General features: G+C 40.1%; 1 protein-coding gene across 3 annotated transcripts in view; it reads right to left on the bottom strand.

Moving 5' to 3' along the window:
* The window catches only part of lipca (lipase, hepatic a), an 83,445-nt gene that overhangs the window by 8,675 nt on the left and 51,378 nt on the right, over positions 1 to 23,392 (bottom strand). For all 3 annotated transcript variants that reach the window (XM_068017897.1, XM_068017896.1, XM_068017898.1), the window contains 5 exons: positions 22,395 to 22,512; positions 17,971 to 18,204; positions 14,650 to 14,892; positions 14,033 to 14,153; positions 5,549 to 5,767 (listed from right to left, as the gene is read on the bottom strand). In XM_068017897.1, coding sequence (XP_067873998.1) covers positions 5,549 to 5,767; positions 14,033 to 14,153; positions 14,650 to 14,892; positions 17,971 to 18,204; positions 22,395 to 22,512 — 935 coding nt within the window. The remainder of the gene's footprint in view (positions 1 to 5,548; positions 5,768 to 14,032; positions 14,154 to 14,649; positions 14,893 to 17,970; positions 18,205 to 22,394; positions 22,513 to 23,392) is intronic.

The following is a 23,392-nucleotide window of genomic DNA, read 5'->3' as shown; positions in this document are numbered from 1 at the left end:
GCAGTCGATGAGGATCGAGGTCTCCAAGAGGTTCTCCAAGAGGTGAAGAGCCAGCAGGCCTCACTCTTTGCCACGGAGGCTTCCGAGATCATCTTCCGGTCCAGAGTCCGCTCCATTGAGCAGGATGAGATGTGCTCGCGTTAGAGAGAGCTCTGTGATCAGCAGCCTGAAGGAAGAGGACAGCTCAGTCACATCATCACAGTCTGACATACCGAATCAGCAAATCCTTTTATGCTGGGCTGTATGACATGAAGCCCACGAACAGCGTGGCCTCCCAGTCCTTCCTGTCATCTATCTCAGAGGTCTTGGATAACAATATGTGGAAGAGTCTGGACACACCGCTAACTCTGGACAAGCTGACAAAGGGCGTCAGGTCCTTCGAGACAAGTAAACTCCCGGAAGCGACGGCTTACCGGTTGAGTTATATTCAACTCTGTGGGACTGGATTAGCCCAGACCTGCTGGAAGTATATGAGAGTATGCTTCTGGCTGGCAGCATATCAGAATCCATGAGGAAAGGCATCATCACCCTCATCTACAAGTGGAAAGGGGAGAGGGCGGAATTTAGAAATTGCCAGCCCGTCTCACTGCAAAATGTAGACTACAAAATTCTGTCCAAAGTCATCGCCAGTCGGGTCAAGTCTGTTCTGGAGTTGGTGATTCACACCGATCAGACCTGTACTGTACCCGGCAGGAAGATCTCTGATAGCCTCGTGCTACTCAGGGATACGATTGCCTATGTACGGGACGGGGGGGGGCGGGCGACACCTGCCTCATCAGCTTGGACCAGGAGACGGCCTTTGAAAGGATATTGCACACATACGTAATGGACGTGCTTTCCAAAATGGGGTTTGGGGATGGAATCTGCAATTAAGTCCAACTGCTCTACATAAACATCAGTAGTGGAGTCTCAATCAGTGGGTGGGAATCAGAAAGTTTTCCAATCAAATCTGGAGTCAGACAGGGCTGTCCTCTCTCCCTCATCTTGTTTGTTTGCCGTATTGAACCTTTTGCTGAGTCCATTAGGAAGGGTGCGGGCGTTAGAGGGGTGACAATCCCAGGCAGGGGGGACACTCAGGTCAAAGCCTCCCTGTACATGGATGACATTGCTGTTGTCTGCTCGGATCTGCTGTCCATTTGCAGGCTGATGAGCATCTGCGACCAGTTCAAACTGGCCTCGGGAGCCAAAGTAAACCGTGGCAAGAGCGAGGCCATGTTCTTTGCAAACTGGGCTGACCGATCCTTTGTCCCGTTCACTGTCAGGTCAGACTACCTGAAGGTGCTGGGGATATGGTTCAGGAGGGCGGGGGTGTGCGCCAAAACCTGGAAGGCTCGAGTAGCCAAGGTACATCATAAACTGAGTGTGTGGGAGCAGTGATCTCAATTCATTGTGGGTAAGAGCCTGGTCATCAGGTGCGAGGCGCTCACGTTGCTGTATGTGACGCAGGTCTGGCCCATACCCCACTCCTGCGCAGTGACAGTCACCTGAGCCATTTTCTGCTTTATCTGGAGATGCAAAATGGACCGAGTCCAGAGGGACACGATGTTAAAACCTCTGGATAAGGGTGGTATAAATGTACCCAACGTCGCTCTCATCCTGATGACCACCTTCCTGTGTGGCTGCATCAAGCTCAGTGTAGAGCCCCAGTATGCAAACACCAAGTGCTGAGGTTCTATCTGTCCTCGGTGTTGAGAAGGTTGGGTCTGGCCACATTGCCACAGAATGCTCCATCCAGTTGGACCGTGCCGTACCACCTATCCTTCGTGGAAATGTTTGTGCGGAAAAATTCATCAGGCAGTGGTCTGCATGGAATGTCCTCAAGGGCCCTACGGGAAAAGGAGACGGTGGATCCTGTCGGATGGTTCCCTGAGCAGACCGCCAAAGTCATTTGGCGGAATGCCTCATCACCAGAACTTTCAAACAAGCACCAAGATGTAGCTTGGCTGGTGGTGAGAAGGGCCGTCCCCATCAGATCCTTCCTGCAGACCCGGAGTCTCACCCCCTCCATATGCTGCCCTTGAGGTGACTGTGGTGGGGAAGCAACTGTTGGCCACCTCCTTCTGGAATGTGCCTTTGCAAAGCAGATGTGGACAGAGATGCAGTGGTCTTTGTCGAGGTTGTCCACGACAGAGTGTTACAGATTGGCACATTCCAAGGTCCAGGACTATGTGCTGAGGGACGCACTAAAGCTTGGGGCAGCCGCAGCAAAGGCTCAGTGGGGAAAGACCACTGTGTAAGGTCTTCCCGTCATAGTGAACTGAGGGGCTGGACCCATGGAAAACCCCTCGGGCTGTATACATCGAATATGGTTTAGCTGTAAAATGTACATGGCTTGTAAAATGGAATGGAAGGGTTGTGAGGCAACTCACTCCTGTATTGAAGAAAACTGATCTCCTTTGCACTTTTTGGAATGTCAACCTGGTGCTGTTTTGAAATGTATTTTTTTAAACAGATTTTTATGAATAAAGCATATTTTTGGGAAAAAAAGTTCAAATCATAATTGTCCTGATCTGTGTTGATTCATCCTTGATGTGTTTACTGAGGAAATTATGGCCGGGGTCAGCAACGTGTCTTTACAAGGACACCAGTGTCCATAGTAAAAAAAAAAAATTGAGGTCCGTGATCTGTAATTTCAGGGATGAGACAGTTACCATTGGCTTCTTCAGAACAGCTTTTTAAAAAAATATTGCAAGTGTTCGTTTCATAGTTGACAGGTTCTGGTAGCAGGAGCAGCGGTTTCCAAACTTCGGACAGATTCAGGGTTTTCTGATTTCTTCTTTTATGAAGCCCGCCAGAAAACCTCAAATCTGTCCATAGTTCGGAAACTGCTGTTCCTGCTCTCAACAATCTTTGGGGGGTGGAGGAGGATGGTGGGCAGAGAGAGAGAGAGGGCAGGGAAAGACAGAGAGGGGGTCAGAGACAGAGAGAGGGTAAGAGGGAGAAAGGGGAAAGAGATAGAGGGGTCAGAGAGAGAGAGGCGACAGAGGGTGAAATGCACAGAGAAGGGGGGACAACACGGGGGAGAGGGAGAGACATGGGGGAGAAGGAGAGACACGGGAGAGAGTGATCAAGATCACTCCTGACAGATGGAAAATATCTGGAATACAAATGTGTTGACATTGATTACTCGTGCAAGCAAAAAAAATGCCAAGTATCTCATTAAATTAGTGTCCAACATAGTGATGAGAAAATAAGTCAATAAATTCGTCTTTGTATTTAAAGGTTCTTCACAAAAATGCTAATTTGTTGTTTTGATTAATAGTAAGATAAATTTTTAATGTTTTTATTTTTCTGAAATTGTCTCATCAGCTCCCTATGCAAGACAGAAGTTGTAATGTGGCTCCCTATGTGAAAAGGTTGTCCGCCCCTGCTCCAAGCCTTTAACTTTGTGTTTTAAAATAACCTATCAGCTAGGTTATTTTAAAACACAAGTTCAAATGATTGTGTTATGTAAACACTTTTTAAAATGGCAAAAGTCACTTGGGGAATATCTCAATTACTGCACTCTGGCACACATTACTTTCACTTGGGACACAAACTCAGTGACATGTTGAAAGTTGCTGGACTTTTACTTCCATATAAATGTTGCAATTCTGCGGCTATCCATTTGAAATTATGTTGTTCCAGAACTTGCTTTCAGGGGAAAATGGGCAAGAAAATCCAAGGAATCTCCAGAAGGTAGCACTGTAAGTTCCTCATGAATAAAAAATTGCAATGGGATTGAGTGATATTGGTTAAAAAAAAAGGATGTTGCTGACCCATATACAATAGTTAGTAAATACAATGTAATGGATAGCTTTAATAAACTTTAATCTATGATGAACTGTCTATGATTCCTTAACATGATCCATGCTGCATTTGCAGTTTTAAAAACTGTCGGGGAAGACATAGTAAAAATTTATTAGGTTTAACTGACCATGTTAGAAACATTCATTAACTGATTTTTTTGTTGTTGCTGCGAATTGGATTAAAGGACAGATTTTAGAAGTATATCAAAGATCAGTAACTGCAATGTGCATAATTTACTATCCAGTTTGAGACCAGACAACCTGAGTGACCAATGTCATTTGGAAGTTGTTGGTATCATATAAATACATCACGTTAAAAGCGCACCTTTGCTAACAGGTAAGAGATTTGGCTTGAACATAAATTGGTTAGTCTGGCCGACAATCTTACAGATGGTAACTAAACATTTCATAACTGAATAATACATGCAGTATCAACCACTCAACCTTTTGCAGGAAAGCTTTTTGTTAATAATTATCTTGTCAGAGCTGAATCAGAATAGACGAGATATAGACATAAGTGAATTTAAGCAAATCGCTTTATTGGAGGAACTGAAGGGTGCTCTTTATTTGTAATTGTGTTTATCTAATTTTGTCACTAGCTTTCGTGAGTAAATGGCATTTTGTCCATGAGAGATTTTGTTGTTTCTGTATTTTAGAATCCAGGACCTAGTTTGACAGCCTGTCTAGATGAATAAACGAGTCTTGACTACCTACTGTTAATCTCTCTGTCCCTTCCTGTCCCACTCTGCTTTTCTGTTTTACATGACTCTTCTGAAGTACTATCTGCTTCATCCTATAAGATTCTCCTGATTTGGAGATCACTGTCCTTTTGTGGGCTGTCTTGTCCTCAAACACGTATTACAAGCAGGTAGAGAAGTTTCACAAACATTTACCACCACGGGTTAAATTGTCTAGGGACAATAGTAGTGTGAGAAATGGTCCATTGCTGATTTTTCTACTGCCTCACTTCAGTAACCACAATAACAATCCTCTCCTTGAGTTTCATGGTTTATTGGATGAATTTGAACTCCTGACACAGTGTGAATCCACAGAGGTCATCCGATAAGGTCCAACTACCACCCCGTGACATGGTGTAGCTAGCTCTATTCTGTCAACAAAAGTAATTCGCATTGGCATTACATACTATTTTGCTTGCTAGTTAGCTAATACAGTTGTGCTGCTCTTCATTGATGTTTGTATACTTAGCTACTTTATTTATAGGGAGAAAAGTGTTTTAAATCAGACTGTGTTTTGATGACATTAGATTGGCTATACACTTTATATACAGATTAATTGTCCCCATGTCTGTAGCTGAGTCAATAACCATGTCAAATTTCTGTGGTGCATCATGTCAGTGCCTATCCCTGATTATGGCCAAGTAATTAGATCACTGTCACCTTGTGCTTTTTAGATTGACAGATTTGTACAAATAGTGGCCGACATCAATAACGAGTACAGTTGCCAATCGGCCAATGTGGATGATTGGCAGACCTGTCTGATGCATAGAATCTAAGAATATATGTTAATGTAAACTTTGGGAATAGCTCTGTTCTGTAGAGAATCTGTTATCAATTTGAATAGAGAAGCAAGGTTTTCTATTGGCCCTAGGAACGCACATTTTATTCTTTGATTGTAGTGTCCTTATGCAGAAAAGCATAATTTGAACTTGTGCACTTTAAGGATTTGAGAGAATGGATTTGCTTACAGAGATGATATTAAAAGTAATCTGACAAACAGATGCAATCTTTTTTATTACTTACTTATGTTGTGTTTCTCCAGCTTTGACTCGTATTTTTCTCACAATAAGCTCTGGATTTAGATTATTCTGTCTCCATGGAAAATATGTTTGAACAGTTTTCCAAAGGTTTGTCCAAGCAACAGAGTTTTCCCATTTGAACTTGAGCATCATCAATTCTCCAATGTTAACGTCAGTGTGAATTAGAAATGAATAAGTTTTGTTGGTCGTGATGCTTTCAACTCTGAAATAAAATCAAAGTTCCCACACTATATCATCAAATGCCAGTGTAATTTCCAAAAGCTATTTATTATGATTAGGGCTGTTCCAAGCAGTATAGCACAGCTGTTTCCTACTCTGATGGGGATTCTTAAAACAGAAGGCACTAACACGCACAGTAAGTATCCGTTGTTCATTTCCACCTTTTTTTTTAATTACTTGAAAAGGAGGCTAACAAGATTCCACTGAGGAGCCCCAAGTATGGACGTACTTTTTGTTTGGGGAAAAAAGGCATAGTCTGTAGCGGGAATGCTGAAGTGATATAAGCAAAGGACACCCTTCTGTAGAAGGCATCCACTCCTTACTATGGGTGTCAGTAACATGCAGAATCGCTCTATTTAGAGACTAACTTTTTTTAAAGCCTGTTGGTTATTAGCTTTGTTTCCTTCCATAATTGTGGAATGAACTGTGACCTTTGTCCTAGAATTTCTGAGAAAAGCCAGAGGTAATTGTATTCACCCCAACTTGTCCATCTGTCACAGGGAAATAGGAACAGTAGGCCATTCGGCCCCTTGAACCTGCTCCGCCATTCATCTAGATCATGGCTGATCTACCTCAACACCATTTTGCTGTACTATCCCCATATCCCTTGATAGCTTTAATATCTAGAAATCTATTGTAATCTCTTGTCTTGAATATACTCAATGACTTATGGAAGAGATGTATTCCCAGATATGGAAGGGGTTGGGTGAAACATGTATAAGCTTTTCAGTTGCATCTTCTCTGTCTTACAAAAGGACAACAGGTGGCATGTATTTCAGATCTATCCCTGTTCTTTCACGTTGGTCACATTCTCCCTATAGAAACCAGACTGGAGATTGGACTCTCAGCTAAATTTGTTGACATGTTTTGTTCGAACAACATTTTTTGGTCAGCTGACAATCTGGAGTGTGTAAAAGTCCCTCTGCATCCTTAAAATCCTCTAAGCCAAACTTAAAAAGAGGTTCAGTTTGCCGGATGTGAAATGTGCACTCCTTCTGTATAAACATACTCCAGTAACATAAGCTCTGAGAACTCAGGTACAGGTCGACTGAAGCCAAGACTGAGCGTTCCTCAATTACATATAGACTATTCATGAGAATTAATCTGCTATAACCACACAATGTGCCTGTACAGCAATATAAGAATCCAAAGCTTATCTTCTTGTCACTCAAAGGAATCATTAGAAAACTGACAAGTGTAGGTTTGACTCCTCACTAGGTGGACACTATGTATTAGAAAATCCTATCGAGTGGCACAAAGTGCCATAAAAGTAGTGGATTTCCACCATTCTACGATGGCATGAACACACCAGATACCTCATGGAATAGTACTTCTACCAGTTAGAGGCACAGACCTTCAATAAGATCTACTTACCCCTCTCTAACCCAATCAAAGTAGTCACCAGCCCTTGAATATGTGAACATATGATGGTATGGCCTGCGGTTAACACCTTCCAACTGTTTTTGTTCCAAGTGTGACTGCCCAGATGTGCCAGCTACCTTAATGCATCTAAATGCAATACCACACAGCAATCTTGCTCCTCATCAGCTACTGGTCCAGATTCTGATGTAAAGGGCTTTAGTACAGTGAACAACTATACTAGGATTTTTAACAGATGTGTGGGTAAACTACTGTTACCTCGTGCAAAAAAGAAAGAACTTGCACTTATATACAGCACCTTTCACATCCTCAGGATGTCACAAAGTGCATCATCACAGCCAATGAAGTACCTTTGAAACGTAGTCAATGCTGTGTGCAAATTCATTGCTGTGTTTGCCTACATTACAACAGTCCTAGTTGGCTGCAGCACAAGGAGAATTCCCCTGCTCTTCTTCAAATATTGTCATGCGATCTTTCACATCCACCTTGAGCAGGCAGACAGTGCTTCAGATTAACATTTCATTCAAAAACTGAAAGAAGCAACAATTTACAAGTAGCAGGAGGCACAAACTGACCTAAATTTGGCTTGGAGCTATTCTTAGGATGTGAAAGTATTTGATCTTTAGCTACTTTCTGGTTTTGTGCTTTTTGGCTTAGATTCCAGATCTGTCCTACCTGCAGTAAAATACCTACAGTGAAATATTTTATATCATTCTAAACTATGTGCAGCATTCAAAAAAAATGATGTAACTTATTGGGCAGAAAGTCACCTTAACAGATTAAGATTTGTTTAAATTGCAGTGATGTTGGTTTAACTGCTTTAGAATCTACCATGTGGCAAAGAGAAAAGGTGTAAAGCAGCACTTCCTAGTGTATTTCAATGAAAATACTGTGAGTGGAATTTTATGCTCTCTCCTGCGGCACAGCACTTGAATGAGGGACCCTGCATCGGGAAGGGGGCCCAACCCCCCCCCAACTCTTGCTGTTGACACCCCTCACCACCCTTCCCCCGCAACACCCACACCTGTAAGACCCCTCCCGCCCTGACCTACCATGATCCTGGTTCCAGCGCTGCTCCTTGCTGTCTGGCAGCTGCAGCTACCAATCGAAGTAGTCACTAGCCCCTGAATATGTGAACACATGATTGCATGTCCTGGCCTGTGGTTAATGCCTTCCAACTGCAGTGGCGCTGCAGCTGCCGGCCTTTGATTGGTCGGCAGCTCTGCAAGACAGAGATTTCCAGCATCGGGGTCCTAAATCATGCGGAAGGCCTGTCGCTGTCCAGTTAAGTGCCTGATTGGCACTAAATTCAGCGAGCCTTCTGTACAAGAGCCAATGCGGGGATCTCTGCGCAGTTTCCCCCAATGTCGAGATCCCCGCCGCCAACACAAAATTGCACCCTGCGTGTGGGAAAGTCACTGACATACTAAATTTGGTGTCTGTCTTGGCTCAATAGTCGGACTCTCATCTCTGGGCTAGAAGGTAATGGGGTTCAAGCCCCACTCCAGAAACCAGAGTAAATAATTGAGGTTAATACTTTAGTGTGTCAGAGGTGCTGCCTTTTAGACGAGACATTAAACTGAGCCCCTTTCAGGTGGATGTAAAAGATCCCATATTAACAAAAAAAAGGGGGAGTTTCTCCTGGTGTTCTGGTCAGCATCTATGCCTCAACCAACATCACTATCTGGTCATTTATCTCATTGTTGATTATGGAAACTTGCCATGTGCATGTTTGCTACCTCATTTCTCTATTGCAATAGTGACTACACTTCAAAAGTACATCATTGTTTTGTGAAGTGCTGGGATGTCTTGAGGAAAGGAGTAATATATATGCATTTTTTTTTGTCTTTACAGATAAGGAAAACTGAGATTTGATATTCAAACAAGTTTGCTTTTTAGTCATATTCATCTTCAAAAGAATATCTCAATTTTAGTTCATTTAAGTATGTGCATGAAAGATGAAACCCTTATTCTATTGTATGTATGTTAGCATAGGTGAACATGATTATGAAAATTGTCATTGTTATTTCTAACACCAGAGGGTGCAAATAATGGAGAAACCATTAAAGAACTGAATTCCACTGTGTAGGAGAGGAAATAAAATACAGGTCAGAGATTACTCGGACATCATAGAATTTATCTTTCCTTTGTTCTTACTACAAGGACTTCCTGCCAAAGAGAAATGGAAGCTATTGTGTTTCCAGCACCCTCTTGTTTTTTTAAGTTAACTAAAGGTAGTATCAGGAATACAAGAATGGGATTAGATAAAAGTTATTGTGGACAATTTCAGTGTCGACGCCAAGGCTTTTTTAAAATTAGAAGTCAGAACAGTCAAGAGTTGCCTAGGTCTTTTCAGAGATTATCAGAGCAAGTTATGTATTAAGTTAAAGACTTGTCTGATGAGCTAAATACTTAGGAGACTATGCCATGGTTCCAGTACAATAGAATAGCTGTTAAGGTAAAATTGCTTCATTAGAAATAATTGCAGAAATGTTTTTAGCTAAGATCAATTCACTTAAAATTGATAGTGCTGCAGGACCCAGTACCATAAATCCCGGAATACTAAAGGTAATGTTGAAGGTCATTTGGCTGTCACGAGCTTACCTGTTCAGTAACTCGTTGAGGTCTTGGTTGGTTGCCATGGATGAAAAGGTTATACTCAAGTGGTCCCTTTATTTCAGAAAATTTGATCCTGGTCCATGAGTTTGGCATTAGTAGTGGGGAAATGGTTGGAAAGCATTTATATAGAATGTGATTAATAATGACCTTGGGAGAATTTGGTGGTTATTGTGCATAATCAACATGATTTTATGAAACTTAGATCCTGCTTTACTAACTCAATTAAGTTTTTGTGAAGAATTGTCCAGATGCTGGGTGAAGATCTGTCAGTTGCTATTTGAAAAAAAAACCCTCTAATCAAGTACCACATGCATGGATAAAAGGAAAACATAGACCCTATGGCACTATAGGACAGCTATTACATTGGACTGGTCACTGACTGTTATAACTCTGGCAGTAGATCGGTAATGAATCTGGTTACAAGATCAAGAGGGATCTATACTGGGACCATCACTGTTCCCTTTAATTAATGACCTAGAATACCTAAACTGAAGAATTCTTAGCTTTGCAGAAATAGTAACAGCAGCAGATAGTAAAATCTCCTGAATGCCACTTCAGCTGAAGGTGGGGTAGATCCCTGGAGCTGTGTGGTTTTCATCTGCAAATGCAGAAAGTGCCCCCCAAAAACTGACTGCATTAAACTCAGACGCATGTATGAATTACCTTCTCACTGAGAGAACAGATGAGTCAAAAGGGTTGTTAGGAACATAGGAAAGTAGGAAGAGTATTAGACTATGGAGCCCCTGAGCCTGTTCCTCCAGTCAATTAGATCATTGCTGACCTGCACCTCTAATCCAATTACCCGGATGTTAGGAAGATCCTGGATAACAGAGTAAAATTGTATTCTTTTCAAGTAAACATTTTCCCAAATTTGCAGAAACAAGTCTTTTGAGCTTTAATTAAAGGGGATTTGGGTGTTTTTTGCAACACTATTCCGATTAATTAATTAATTCAATTCAAGTGCTACCTGTTAAGATGAAACAACACAGCTAGAAGGGGCTTGGGTTCTCTTACTGGATATAATTGGCAGTCCATTCAGTAACAATGTAAGTGCGTATCTGTAAATATTCATAAATAATCCTAAACACTCGAAGGAAATTTTGCACGCCAAGTTGCTGCTAATGGGCGACTGAAACAACCTTGCCCTCTACAGGGCAAGCAAAAGTTAACCAAGCAGATTGAAGAATCGTTTATCCAGTGCAGTCTGAACCAGGAAGTACAAGTTTGAATTAGGTACAGAGAGCAAAAAGATTGGATTAAAAGTGAAAAAAAAGTTTTAAAAAAATATATATTTTAAATCATTAACAATTAAAAGCTGAAGAAATGGGACCTCATGCTTGTAAAAGTTATTTTTCAGTGCCAGAGAGATTGGCAGTAATTAAGACTTATAATTCTGCTAATAAGAGTACTTAGACGGAAGTGGATAAGCTCTAACTTTCTGTGGCGAGTTTAGTCTGTCTTTATGATGCCAGTTCAGGAACTTGACACTGTTTGGTACATGTGAATGGGAAGCTAGATAGCAAAATACTGTTTTCATGTACCTTATAGAAAGAAGCCGTGGATCTCAGCTGGTAACTTCTGGATTTTTGCGATTTAACCACATATCTGTCCTCACTTGAAATTGCTGTCCGACTTGTGCATAACAACAGTGAGCACCGTTAGCCTCACTGTTATTTTTAAAGTAAATCCTGGCCCAATATGTGGATTTACCTTGTCTATACCATATAATATTTTACATACTTCCAAAAGCTCTTCCCACATAACTGTCTTCTCTATAGATTGTAAAGATGACGCTTCTTTAATTATTCATAGTTCATTCCTTTTATACTCGGGATTGGTCTTGATGCCCTTTGCTGTTTCATCGCTAATGCAGTACATGTTTTTTGCATTGTGACCAAAACTGAACACAGGAAACCTCCACGGTCAACAAACATTGCTGAAACTCATGCTGCTGCAATTTACTACATTATGTCAAATCAGTCTTAAAACTTGAAAATTATAATAGAAGAAAGTTAAATGAGAGGAGCTCAGCTGTACATGTTAGGGGCGGGGCGGAAATGCAAAACTGCCTGGTACTAAGTGAATGAATGCAATGGCAGTACATTACTCTTGTATCTAATTATTTGCTGCCATTTGCTTTGAATGAACGTACTAATGGCATTACTACAATTGCAAGACAGACTATCTAGTAAACCCACCATAAAGATGTGTATTACACTGAGATATATTGGTTTGAAATGGCAAGACTTGGTGGTTTGCCCAGATGATGAACAAGTACAGATAATGGCTTAGTTCACGACTACTGATATTAATGAAATGTGAGAGTTCCCCTTGCCATTTGTTCATCTTCACTCTTTGTTTATTTACACAAAAGCTTTTGTGCTGGCACTAAAAGCATTGTATATTTGAATGAATGCAAACCCAACTTTACATCAGTGTTGTCATTATTTAGTGTATTGTAGAAACATGCTGTAAAAGCACAAATAAAATGTAATTTATGTTAGGCAGTTGTTGGTTGTTAAGTTTTCTTAATCCATTATCTCAAATTGCTGCTACCAACAATGACAGATCAGTAATCTCCCCATAGATGCTCCATCTCGACATAACCCAAGTGCAGGATAAGATCAACCATAGCTGCTGGGCATTTTAAGTTAAAGAGTTCTACTACCAAATCAGTCTGTCCACAGTAACTTAGTATTGCATATTAGAATTTTAATGCTGTTATAACCTGTCTTGTGACTTTTAAAAAAATTAACAAAGTGCGGACTTTTGTGTAGTAGTAAAAAATGCCCAAGAAGGAGGCTATGATAGGACCAAAAATACAATATTCACTGATCTCTGTTGAAGTGGATACTTTGATTAAAGGTCAAGTTTTGTTTTTGATTGGCTTTATCAATATAAATTGTTGGAGTTTTCTGTGAGCTGGACAAGCTGAAGGTTTATCCACTGTGAATGTTGCAAAACTTGTATATTAAATGACTATTAATGCATCAAAAGGGAAATTCCTGGTAAAATTAATTGTATTTAGCATCTCGTTTGTTTATGAATGTTTGCACCTTTTTATGTAGCAATTGCACTATTTGAATCTAATATCACTGCTTAGTAAATCATCCATGGACCTTCTCCAAACTCTTTAGAAAGCATGAGCCATGGTTTGACCCAGAAAATGCAGTGATCAAAATTTGGTCCTAATACCAACAAGATTAAAAACAGAACACTGACAAAGTACTGGAGTCCTTATGCCACCTGATGTTGGACAGACACTCATTGCCTACTTAAAGCAATTGGTACTCAAGGTGTCACAAAAACAAAACTGAAGGATTGAACTCACCTTGTCAGTAACCCAGAATATTGTCCTTAAAAATAAAAATTGGTTTATTGAGAAATACATTTTTAATGGAAATTATTTAACCATTTCACAGCATATTTGCCAAATGTTTGGTGCTTCATATCTCTAAACATATTAGTGTCATTGTCTGTGTTTCATATAAGAAATTGTCTTTAATCTAGTGAGCAGATTCTGTGTTTTAGCTCATATAAATAATACAAAATAGGGAAATTCAACATTTCCTTTTTCAAAAAGTGAATAATTTCTTTGCTGGGACAAAATCCTGGAACTCCCTTCTGAACAGAATTGTAGGCGTACCTACGTCGCATGGACTGCAGCGGTTCAAGAAGGCGGCTCACCACTACCTTCTCGAGCAAGTAGGGATGGGCAATAAATGCTGGCCTGAGCCAGCGACGCCCACATCCCATGAAAAAAAAACAAGGTTCTTCAATGGCAAAATATGCAACTGGAGGATCAGTCAAAGGAAGCAAAGTCTGTACAAGAAAAAGCTGATGTTTTACCATTGCAGAAAGGTTTAATGGCTCCCCGCGTATATCATAAAAACACAAGTTACTATAGTATTTTCTGTGATTACATCCCTACAGTATTTTTTAAATTTGTTTTTATTTGTTCACGGGACGTGGGCATTGCTAGTAAGGCAAGCATTAACTGACCATCCCTCATATTTACCTGTATCCACATGGATTATAAGTTTACAAAGGGAACCTGTGGTGTACAGGGAAAGCCTCTTCTGGGAATGGGTCTACATTGACGCCCATATTAACATAAAGTTTTGAGATTTTCTCTCTTTGAAAACAGCACAAATTAGATCAATTTTTTTTTACGCACTTCTGTGTGTTGCAGAATTCATTAACGTGGAAACTTTGTTATTCATACACCCTTAGACAGTACAGTACTCACAATTTCATTGGTAGATTTTCAGCTTCACCTTGCGTTCCAAACAAGGAAACCTTGAGAGAAGGTTCCAGTTTATTGTGTTCTGTCTGGTTGATGAAGCGAATCTTGAACTGGTAATGATAAACTGAAAAAATTGCATTAAGATGATATTCATTTTATTACAATGAAATACATATAATTCAAAAAGCTACTACTCTAATAATCTTGGGGTCTTTTTCGCCTCCAATCTTTCTTCTTCCCTTTCCTGAACATGTTGACTGTTGATGGGGTACATTTAAATGGTCACCTAGTGACCTCTTAAGCCTTGCCATGGGTCCATTCTTTATGATAAGTGCTGGCAGGCTGTTTAACCATGGAACATCATAGCTAGGTGCAGTCTTGTCCTCACCTGATGTCCACACAAGCATAGTCTCTACTGAATGCAGTTAGAAGTGGGAGCCTGAGCTGACATATCTCCTCTGCAGCCTTGGCAATCTTACTGCTGCATCAGCTAAGATCAGCTAAGAAGGGAAAGACAGGTTCAAATGCAGGAAGGGATTCATTTTAATATTTAGTATTTCATCTGAATAATCTACATTTTATTTTGCAAAGCAAGCAATGGAAACAATTGGGCACATTACCTTTGTAGGGCATATTAGCACGGGTTTTGAAGTACATTTTCTTGCTTCTTTGAGTACGGACTTTTTTAATGTTATAACCCAATGTGTTGCATCGATTCTTCCTGCAGCTCAGACAAACTCCTTTGTTGAATGTGCTCAGATCATTGCACCAATATGCAACAATTTGCTTGTCTTCATTCAGCAAAGAATCAATGAACAAGTGCACAGATCGCTCATGTGCGCACTTCACAGTTTCTGTAATACCTGCGAGACCATGAAAGAAATGAGCCGTTGCTATGATAACCTTGAGACTACAGTTTGAAAACATTAGTTAATGTAAAATAATTGGCACCTTTCGATGCTGGGGTGACGTATGATGCAACAATGCCTGAAGGTTAACACAAAGCAGTAACAAAGGCAATCACTGACCTTCTGGAGATGCTATTTTGAGCAATAACTAGTATTCACCATTACCCAAATATGTAATATGATTATATAGGAATGCATACCTGTTATATTAGATTGAGATTCTGCCCACATGTATGCTATAATCCTAAAGTAAATTTGTTAATTCACTGATTATGCTTAGAAATTGATTGAGCAATACTACAGAAAGCTGAGAGGAGTATAGAAAGTGGAGGGGTGAAATCAAAAAGGAAATTAGGATAGCAAAAAGAGAGGGCATGAAAGCAAAACCAAGGTGAACCCAAAGATATTTTATCAATACATTAAGAGTGAAAGGATAACTAAGGCGAGAGTAGGGCCCATAAAAGACCAAAAAGGTAACCTATGTGTAGGAGCGGAAGATACTGATATGGTTCTTAATGAATACTTTGCGTCTGTCTTCACAAAAGAGGGGGACGATACAGATATTGTAGTTAAGGAGGAAGAGTGTGAAGTATTGGATGTGATAAATATAGGGAGAGAGGAAGTATTAAAGGGATTAGAATCCTTGAAAGTTGATAAATTACCAGGGCCAGATGAAATGTATCCTAGGCTGTTAAAAGAAGCAAGAGAGGAAATAGCAGAGGGTCTGACCATCATTTTCCAGTCCTCACTGGATACAGGTGTGGTGCCGGAGGATTGGAGAATTGATAATGTACCTCTGTTTAAAAAGAGAGCGAAGGAAAGACCAAATAATTACAGGCCAGTGAGTCTAACCTCAGTATTGGGCAATTATTGTAATATATTCTGAGAGACAAGCTAAACAGTCACTTAGAAAGGCACAGGTTAATCAAGGATTGTGAGCATGGATTGTTAAGGGAAGATCTTGTTTGACCAACTTGATCGAATACTATGAAGAGGTAACAAGGAAAATAGATGAGGGTAGTGCAGTTGATAAGGTCTACATGGATTTTAGCAAGGCTTTTGACAAGGTTCCACATGGCAGACTGGTTAAAAAATAACATCCCATGGGATCCAGGTAAATACAGCAAGGTGGATACAAAATTGGCTCAGTGGCAGGAAACAAAGGGTGATTGTTGATGGCTGTTTTAGCGACTGGAGGGCTGTTTCCGGTGGCATTCTGCAGGGCTCAGTACTGGGTTCCCTGCTTTTTGTGGTGCATATTAACAATTTGGACGTAAATGTAGGGGGCATGATCAAGAAGTTTGCGGACGACACAAAGATTGGCCGTGTGGTAGATAGCGAGGTGGATAGCTGTAGGCTGCAGGAAGATATTGATGGTCTGGTCAGATGGACAGAAAATTGGCAAATGGAATTCAAGTTGGTGAAGTGTGAGGTGATGCATTTGGGGAGGTCAAACAAGGCAAAGGAGTACACGATTAATGGGAAAATACTAAGAAGTGTAGAGGAAGTGAGGGACCTTGGAGTGAATGTCCACAGATCTCGGAAGGTAGCAGGAGAGGTCGCTAAGGTGGTTAAGAAGGCATATGGAATCCTTTCCTTTATTAGTCGAGGTAAATAGTACAAGAGCAGGGAGGTTATGCTGGAACTGTATAACTCATTGGTTAGGCCATAACTTAAGTACCATGTGCAGTTCTGGTCACCTCATTACAGAAAGGATGTAATTGCACTCGAGAGGGTACAGAAGACATTTACGAGGATGTTGCCAGGACTGGAAAAATGCAGCTATGAAGAAAGATTGGATAGGCTGGGATTGTTCTCCTTGGAACAGAGAAGGCTGAGGGGAGATCTGATTGAAATGTATGAAATTTTGAGGGGCCCGGATAGAGTGGAGGTGAAGGGTCTATTCACTTTAGCAGAGAGGTCAGTGACGAAGGGGCATAGATTTAAAGTGATTGGTAGAAAAATTAGAAGGGAGATGATAAAAACTTTTTCACCCAGAAGGAGGCGATGGTCTGGAACTAACTGCCTGAAAGGGTAGTTGAGGCAAAGATCCTCAACTCATTCGAAAGGAGTCTGGATATGCACCTCAAGTGTCGTAAGCTGCAGCACTACGGACAAAATGCTGGAAGGTGGGATTAGAATAGATGGATCGTTTTTCGGCTGGCACAGACATGGTGGGCCAAGTGGCCTCTTTCTGTGCCTTAAACTTTCTATGATTCTACGTAGTCTAGAGTCCCTGATTGGTGTCATTTTAAATCCAGCAGTAAACCATTGGGATAACACTAATGAAGAAATGCACAGATGACTCATGCACATAGGGAAGTCAAGGTTAGTATGCCAGTGAGGTTTTCCATTTATTGAACATTACTTTATATGGTGTAGTAATGGAGATAAATACTAATAAATGAACTGCATATGTTTTTAATGCCTATTTTGCTGCTTTCATTACGCATCCAACTCCAGACAGAGGGGATAGTTTATACCATGGACTTTTCCATGTCTGCAGGATGTGAAATCTGTACTTTCCCCTCTTCCACACCACCCCCCCCCACCCCCCCCACCCCACCCAGCCCCATAAAAAAGATGATACATCTTGTTGCCTCCCCAACGCTTGATCCTGTAACTCGGGCTTTGAACTGACAACCATTTGCACAACTGAGCCAAGAAGATTCTGCTGATGGCCATTCCTGCAACTCAAACTGACGGCCTGATAGATGCTCGACTAATGGGCCATGTCATGCCCGCGTTATCTTTTAGTTTTGAATTAGCCTTCTGAAAAGTTATTCAAAAATTAGGGAATGTCTTTGTACAATGATATACATCACTCTATGAATTCTCCTTCCTGCTGTACTCAACAAGCGTCTTGGACATGCCCACTGCTTAATTCCACATTTCATGTCCTTTTCCAAATCCCTTCATCATTAACATTAATTGAATCACTAAACATATCATTGTCAATATGGCTTTTAGCGTAACCTATTTTTCTCATACACTGAAATGTTTACAAACATTTTGTCCATGGTCAAGTCATACCTAGAATTCCATATTGGGCAATATGATTGTACATGTGTTTGAGGTGGCAGCCAGGTTGAAAGGTGCCACCATTTGGATAGAAATCGTAATGGGCGACAGGTTGATTGATTCCAACACTTAGTCCCATATGTTCCTGAGTAAATGTGTGTAGAGCATCAACAAAATTTGCATCATCAGGAGATAATCGTTCCGTTGATGACATGCCTTCAAACAGCGGTCCAGCTGGATCGAGACCTGTGCAATAAACAATGAACAGAGTGCTTTTGTAAAAGAAAGACATGCATTTGTTTAACACATTTGATGACTTCAGGATGGAGCAAAACACTTTACAACCAATTAAGTCCTTTCTTTGCAGTGTGATCATTATTGTAATTGAGGCAAAGTGGCACCAATTTTTACATAGCAAGATCCTACAAAAAGTGATAAAGTAAATGACAAGATTATCAGTTTTTAGTTTTTTGTTCAGGGATAAATATTAGCCAAAACATTGTCGGAACTCCCTTGCTCTTGCTCAAATAGTTCCGAGGCATCTTTTGTACCACCTGAGGGGGCAGAATGGGGTCCTCAGTTTAACATCTCATCAGAAAGTGTCACCTTCAACACTGTAGCACTCACTTCAGTATGGCACTGAAGTATAAGCATAGATTTGTGCTGAAGTCTCTTATACCCAACTTCTGTAATAGCTGTGGGTTCAAGTGGATAATGCATTATGTGTACCCTATTTTCAGCATATATGCTCGTCTAAAGATTCCACACATTGATACTTGAGGCATCAGTCAAACAGTTTGATATTGCACTCCTGAAGCAGAGCTTACACTACTTCAAGGATATTGTATTAAGTGAAACCATGTTATAATGATGCCTTTTTCGTGAAAAGCTTCAAAGCCATGTAGTTAAATAGTTTGAAAAAAATCTTAATTCAAGCCATTTGCTGTAACATATCTTATTCAACAATGCTATGAAACAGTCAACTGATTTAATCTTTTAACACATTGCACAAGGTAGTAATGGTGCGTGATTGACATCCACAATTTCCTGCATTGTATGATTCCCAATTGTAGAGCAGGAAAGACACAGAAATAGCTTGTTTATCCACTGGCTGAGGAATGGAGTGTAGCAAAGGAAAACCTAAAGGGAGAAAACTGTTTTTTAAATGACTAAAAAATAAGCATTTAAAAAAACGTGGACAATAACACTGAAAGTGCACTCCTTATATTTAATTTCTGTATGGTTTCCAGTATAATATGAAAAACAACACATGGGATAAAGTGAAAAATGGATAAAGCCCAATAGAAACATGAGGCATATTCAGATACTTGTTTAAGATCAATCCAGGACCTTACCTGATCCCATATAGAATTAAAATATAACATTGAATCAATATATGATTATTAATTGGATAGCATGATGATGCTATGGTGAAGTAATGTAAATCTTATTTCTGCTATAAAAATGTTTTTATTTCTTGGTCAGATTGTTACAATAGGCATCTTAGGCGAAGACTGAAAATTCCTCAACAGTCTGGTAGCCAGAGATTGGAGCAATGCATTCTCACTGCAGACCTAAGTTTGAATCTCAGTTTTGATCAATTTTTAACATGGTTGCATTTGCAAACTGTACTGTTGCAGATTGCAACTGGGGGCGAGGGGGGAGGGGAGGGAACCTCATTCTCAGGTTTTACCTTGAGTCCTCATCGCTTTCCTGTGTGACTGCGAAAGGGTAAGGATTAAGAGATGAAACGTCAAGAATTTAAGATTGATTAACTGCTTTATGAAAGAGATGAATCTATATACAATGCTATCAGTTAGAAAGAAGTGTGCAGTTTGTAGACCTGTTCAAATTGGCAGTGAAACTGTAACTGAACAATATGCAAACTGAGTGAGGAGCGCATTCTGACGTTGCATCTGTTACTTGGATACGTGACATATCCAAATGGTCCACCGAGTGATTCCTGTTTATGACATTGGAGTAGAAGAAACATTAATTCAAGCCTAGAACAGGTCAGAAAAGGGTAATAAATGTGTGCACACAGTGATATCAGGTGATGCTGGCAGCAAACAAAATTATTGCTTCTGTCATTGTTGCCATGGCTATGGATTTTAATTAGTTTAAGGTTCCTTTTCATTGATCACAGTGCAGTTGCTAAGGGAACATTTCTTCTCAATGCAATGGTCTTTAGTCACAATATACAGTGCTACATGTTTGGTGTAATATGCAGTGTATATGGTTCAGAATACATAAAAGAGAGATATTGAGTGATGAACGAGTCTTACATAGCAGTTTACAGATAGGTGTGGAGTCTGGTTCTGAGGTATGGCTCTACCATTTACTGCTGTGACTGCTTGTTGCAGCAATGTTGATGTCTGTTTTTGACTGCATTGTTATGGCTTGATTTTATGTCAAGCAGAACATGTTGTGGTGGAAGCAAATTCAATGGTAACTTGCAAAAGAGGATTGTTTAAATACTTGAAGGGCAAAAATTGCAGTACTATGGGGAAAGAGAAGGGGAGGGGGACTAATTGGATAGCTCTTTCAAAGAGATGGCACAGGCCTAAAGGGCCGAATGGTTTCCTTCTGTGCTGTATGATTCTATAAGTAGGTTTGTGTTTGCCTCTCGTGTGTGTTGCCTGGACTATGTGGGATGTTGTTCCTGTGCTAACCTGCCTTTGAAAATAAACTAAGAATGGAAACCAGATTTAGGAGAAAAACTCTCCTTGTTTAGCCCCGGCAAGCACATTATATTTTGAGTCTGATGAAGGGTGCACACCTGAAGCATCCTAACCTGTCTTTTCTCTTTACAGATGCTAACTGACCTGCTGAGCACTTTTTTGTTTTCATTTCAGATTCCCAACAATGGCAGTTTTCCCATTTCCCTTTTTGTACTGGGCTGTTTTCCATGGTGCTGCATATTGACTGGATGGTGCAATTCCCCTTCCACCACTGTCAGGTTGTTTTAGGAGGAAACCCAAAAGTTTGCCCTTATCTACATGGGGTGGACCTCGATGGGAAGGTTCAGGTGGCAATACACTATGTCTATATGTGTGTGGTTACTTTACAGATTTGATACAGTGCTTACAGCCAGTCAGACTGGATTTTTGGTATCATGAGAGAATCTGAATGCTCGTTCCCTCATCACCACAGCCACAGGAGATGGTGGTGTGGTGGTAATGTCACTGGACTAATAATCCAGAGGTCCAGGCTAGTGCCCAGTGTATATGGGTTCAAATCCCACATGGCAGCCAGTGGAATTTAAATTCAATTAATTGATAAAAAAAAAAAAATCTGGGATTGAAAGCTATGCTCAGTAATGGTGCCATGAAACTATCATTGATTGTCATTAAAAAAAATCTGTTTCACTAATGTCCTTTAGGGAAGGAAATCTGCTGTCATTACCTGGTCTGGCCTGCATGTGACCCCTGACCTACAACAATGGGTTGACTCTTAACTGCCCTCTGAAATAACCTAGCAAGCACTCAGTTCAAGGGCATTGCGGGATGGGCAACAGATGCTGGCCTTGCCAGTGACACCCGCATCCCAAAGAATAAAAAAAAAAATCCAACATTTTGCCAAGGGAAAGCTGGCTTGTATTCCTGTGGTTATAAAAGACTGAAGGATGTTCTGATTGAGATGTTTAAAATGTTAAAAAGGATTTGATAGGGTAGATGCAGAGAAATCGTTTCATCTGAGACATAATCGTAAAATTACAGCTAGGCCATTTAGGAGGGAAATCAGGAAGCATTTTTCACACAAAGGATAGTAGAAATCTGTAATTCTCTTCCCTAAAAAGCTATAGATGCTAGGAAAATTGGAGCTTTCAAGATTGGAATCAATTGACTTTTGTCAGTTAAGGGTACAAAGTATGGAGCTAGGATGGGTAAATGGAGTTGAGGTACAGATCAGCCTTGATCTAATTGAATGGCAGAGCGTGCTCAAGGGGATGACTGGCCTACTCCTACTTACACGTTTCCAAAGTTGTTTAGCACACAAATTTTCTCTTACTATATAGGTAAAGAGGAGACAACTGAAATAGTTTAAACAGTGAACACACCGTCATGTTTAATATAGAATGAAACAGTCCTACAAAAATCAGGCATGTCATCTTATGAGCTGAGATCTATTCATTTTTACAGAGAAAACATCTTTAACGTGTTTTCAATTATCTGATTTGTTCTGGTCATCACTCAGATTTCCTTTATTTAAGATGCCTTGAGTTCAGAATCCTTTAAAAATAGGAAGTAGATTCTGAACAATGCTGAATGATAGAATTTAGAATTATATATTTTTTTTAAACTTAAAAGTGGTGTTGCACTTTGGTTTGATTTTTTTGTGCCATTGCTGAGAATGTGCTTTACTCCATGAGAATTTGACACAAATCCCAGGCAGTATCACTAAGCCTCATACGTTCTTTACATTTTCAATATTACCTGTTATTCTTCCAATTTGTTTTGGTCCAGTGACATAACTTCCAGCAAATCCCGAAACATGAGCCCCAAGACTGTATCCAATCAGATGAACTTTTCCTTTTGGAAACCCAAAGGATTCCTGAAAATGTATAAGATTCACACTTACATCAGAAGCATTTTGGTAATCTTCAACTGGCTAATGGAAAACTTGTACAGGTAGAAAGATAATAGCCCTGCGTTGTCACCTGTAGCCAATAAATAAGGACTCAGCAAAGGTGAGTGGCCGGATGCGCATTGACTCAAATAAAATAATAGCTCTCAACCAAAAACATGAAATAATCAAATGTTAAATTAAAACCAACATCACTGAAACAGATGATCTCATTTATCTCATTGCTATTTGTGGGAGCTTACTATGCGTAAATTGGCTACCTACATTACAACAATGACTACACTTTAAAAGTACATTGGCTGTAAAGTGCTTTGGCATGACCCCAGGTTGTGAAAGGTACTGTATAAATGCATTTCTTTTTCTGGAGTTTCCATCCAAGGAATTAATCTTTGAAATGTATACAAAATTAGAGTTCACTTTGAAACTGAAATCTTTTATGCACTCGTGCTTTTGTTTTATTACAAGTTACACTTGTGCTAGTTGAGTGGCTCAGGTCTAGTATACAAGAAACAGTCTTTTGGTCAGCATAGTAACAGTGTTGAGGATTCTTCCCCACTGTAGTATTCTAATAGATCAGTGGATAAAATTCCTAAACCTACAGACAACGGAGAATGGGAAAGCGCTGGAAGAATGATCTATATAAAATGATACTCAGCAGTAGTTCAAGGACAGTCTAACAACTTGCTCTTGTACCTGCACTAATCAGTTCCATCTGGAGATTTTTCATTGTGAAATTTATATCAAGTATTTATATCATGTATTTGACCCAAATTCCAGTAGAATTTTGAAAAGCTTCACCCAAATGTAAGTCAACCAGATATTAATGAATCCAGCTCCAGCAAAATGT

The sequence above is a fragment of the Heterodontus francisci genome, chromosome 38, assembly GCF_036365525.1.
Source record: "Heterodontus francisci isolate sHetFra1 chromosome 38, sHetFra1.hap1, whole genome shotgun sequence".
Taxonomy (NCBI): domain Eukaryota; kingdom Metazoa; phylum Chordata; class Chondrichthyes; order Heterodontiformes; family Heterodontidae; genus Heterodontus; species Heterodontus francisci.
Note: the sequence above shows the minus strand (reverse complement) of the source record. Positions and strands in the feature narration are given on the sequence as shown.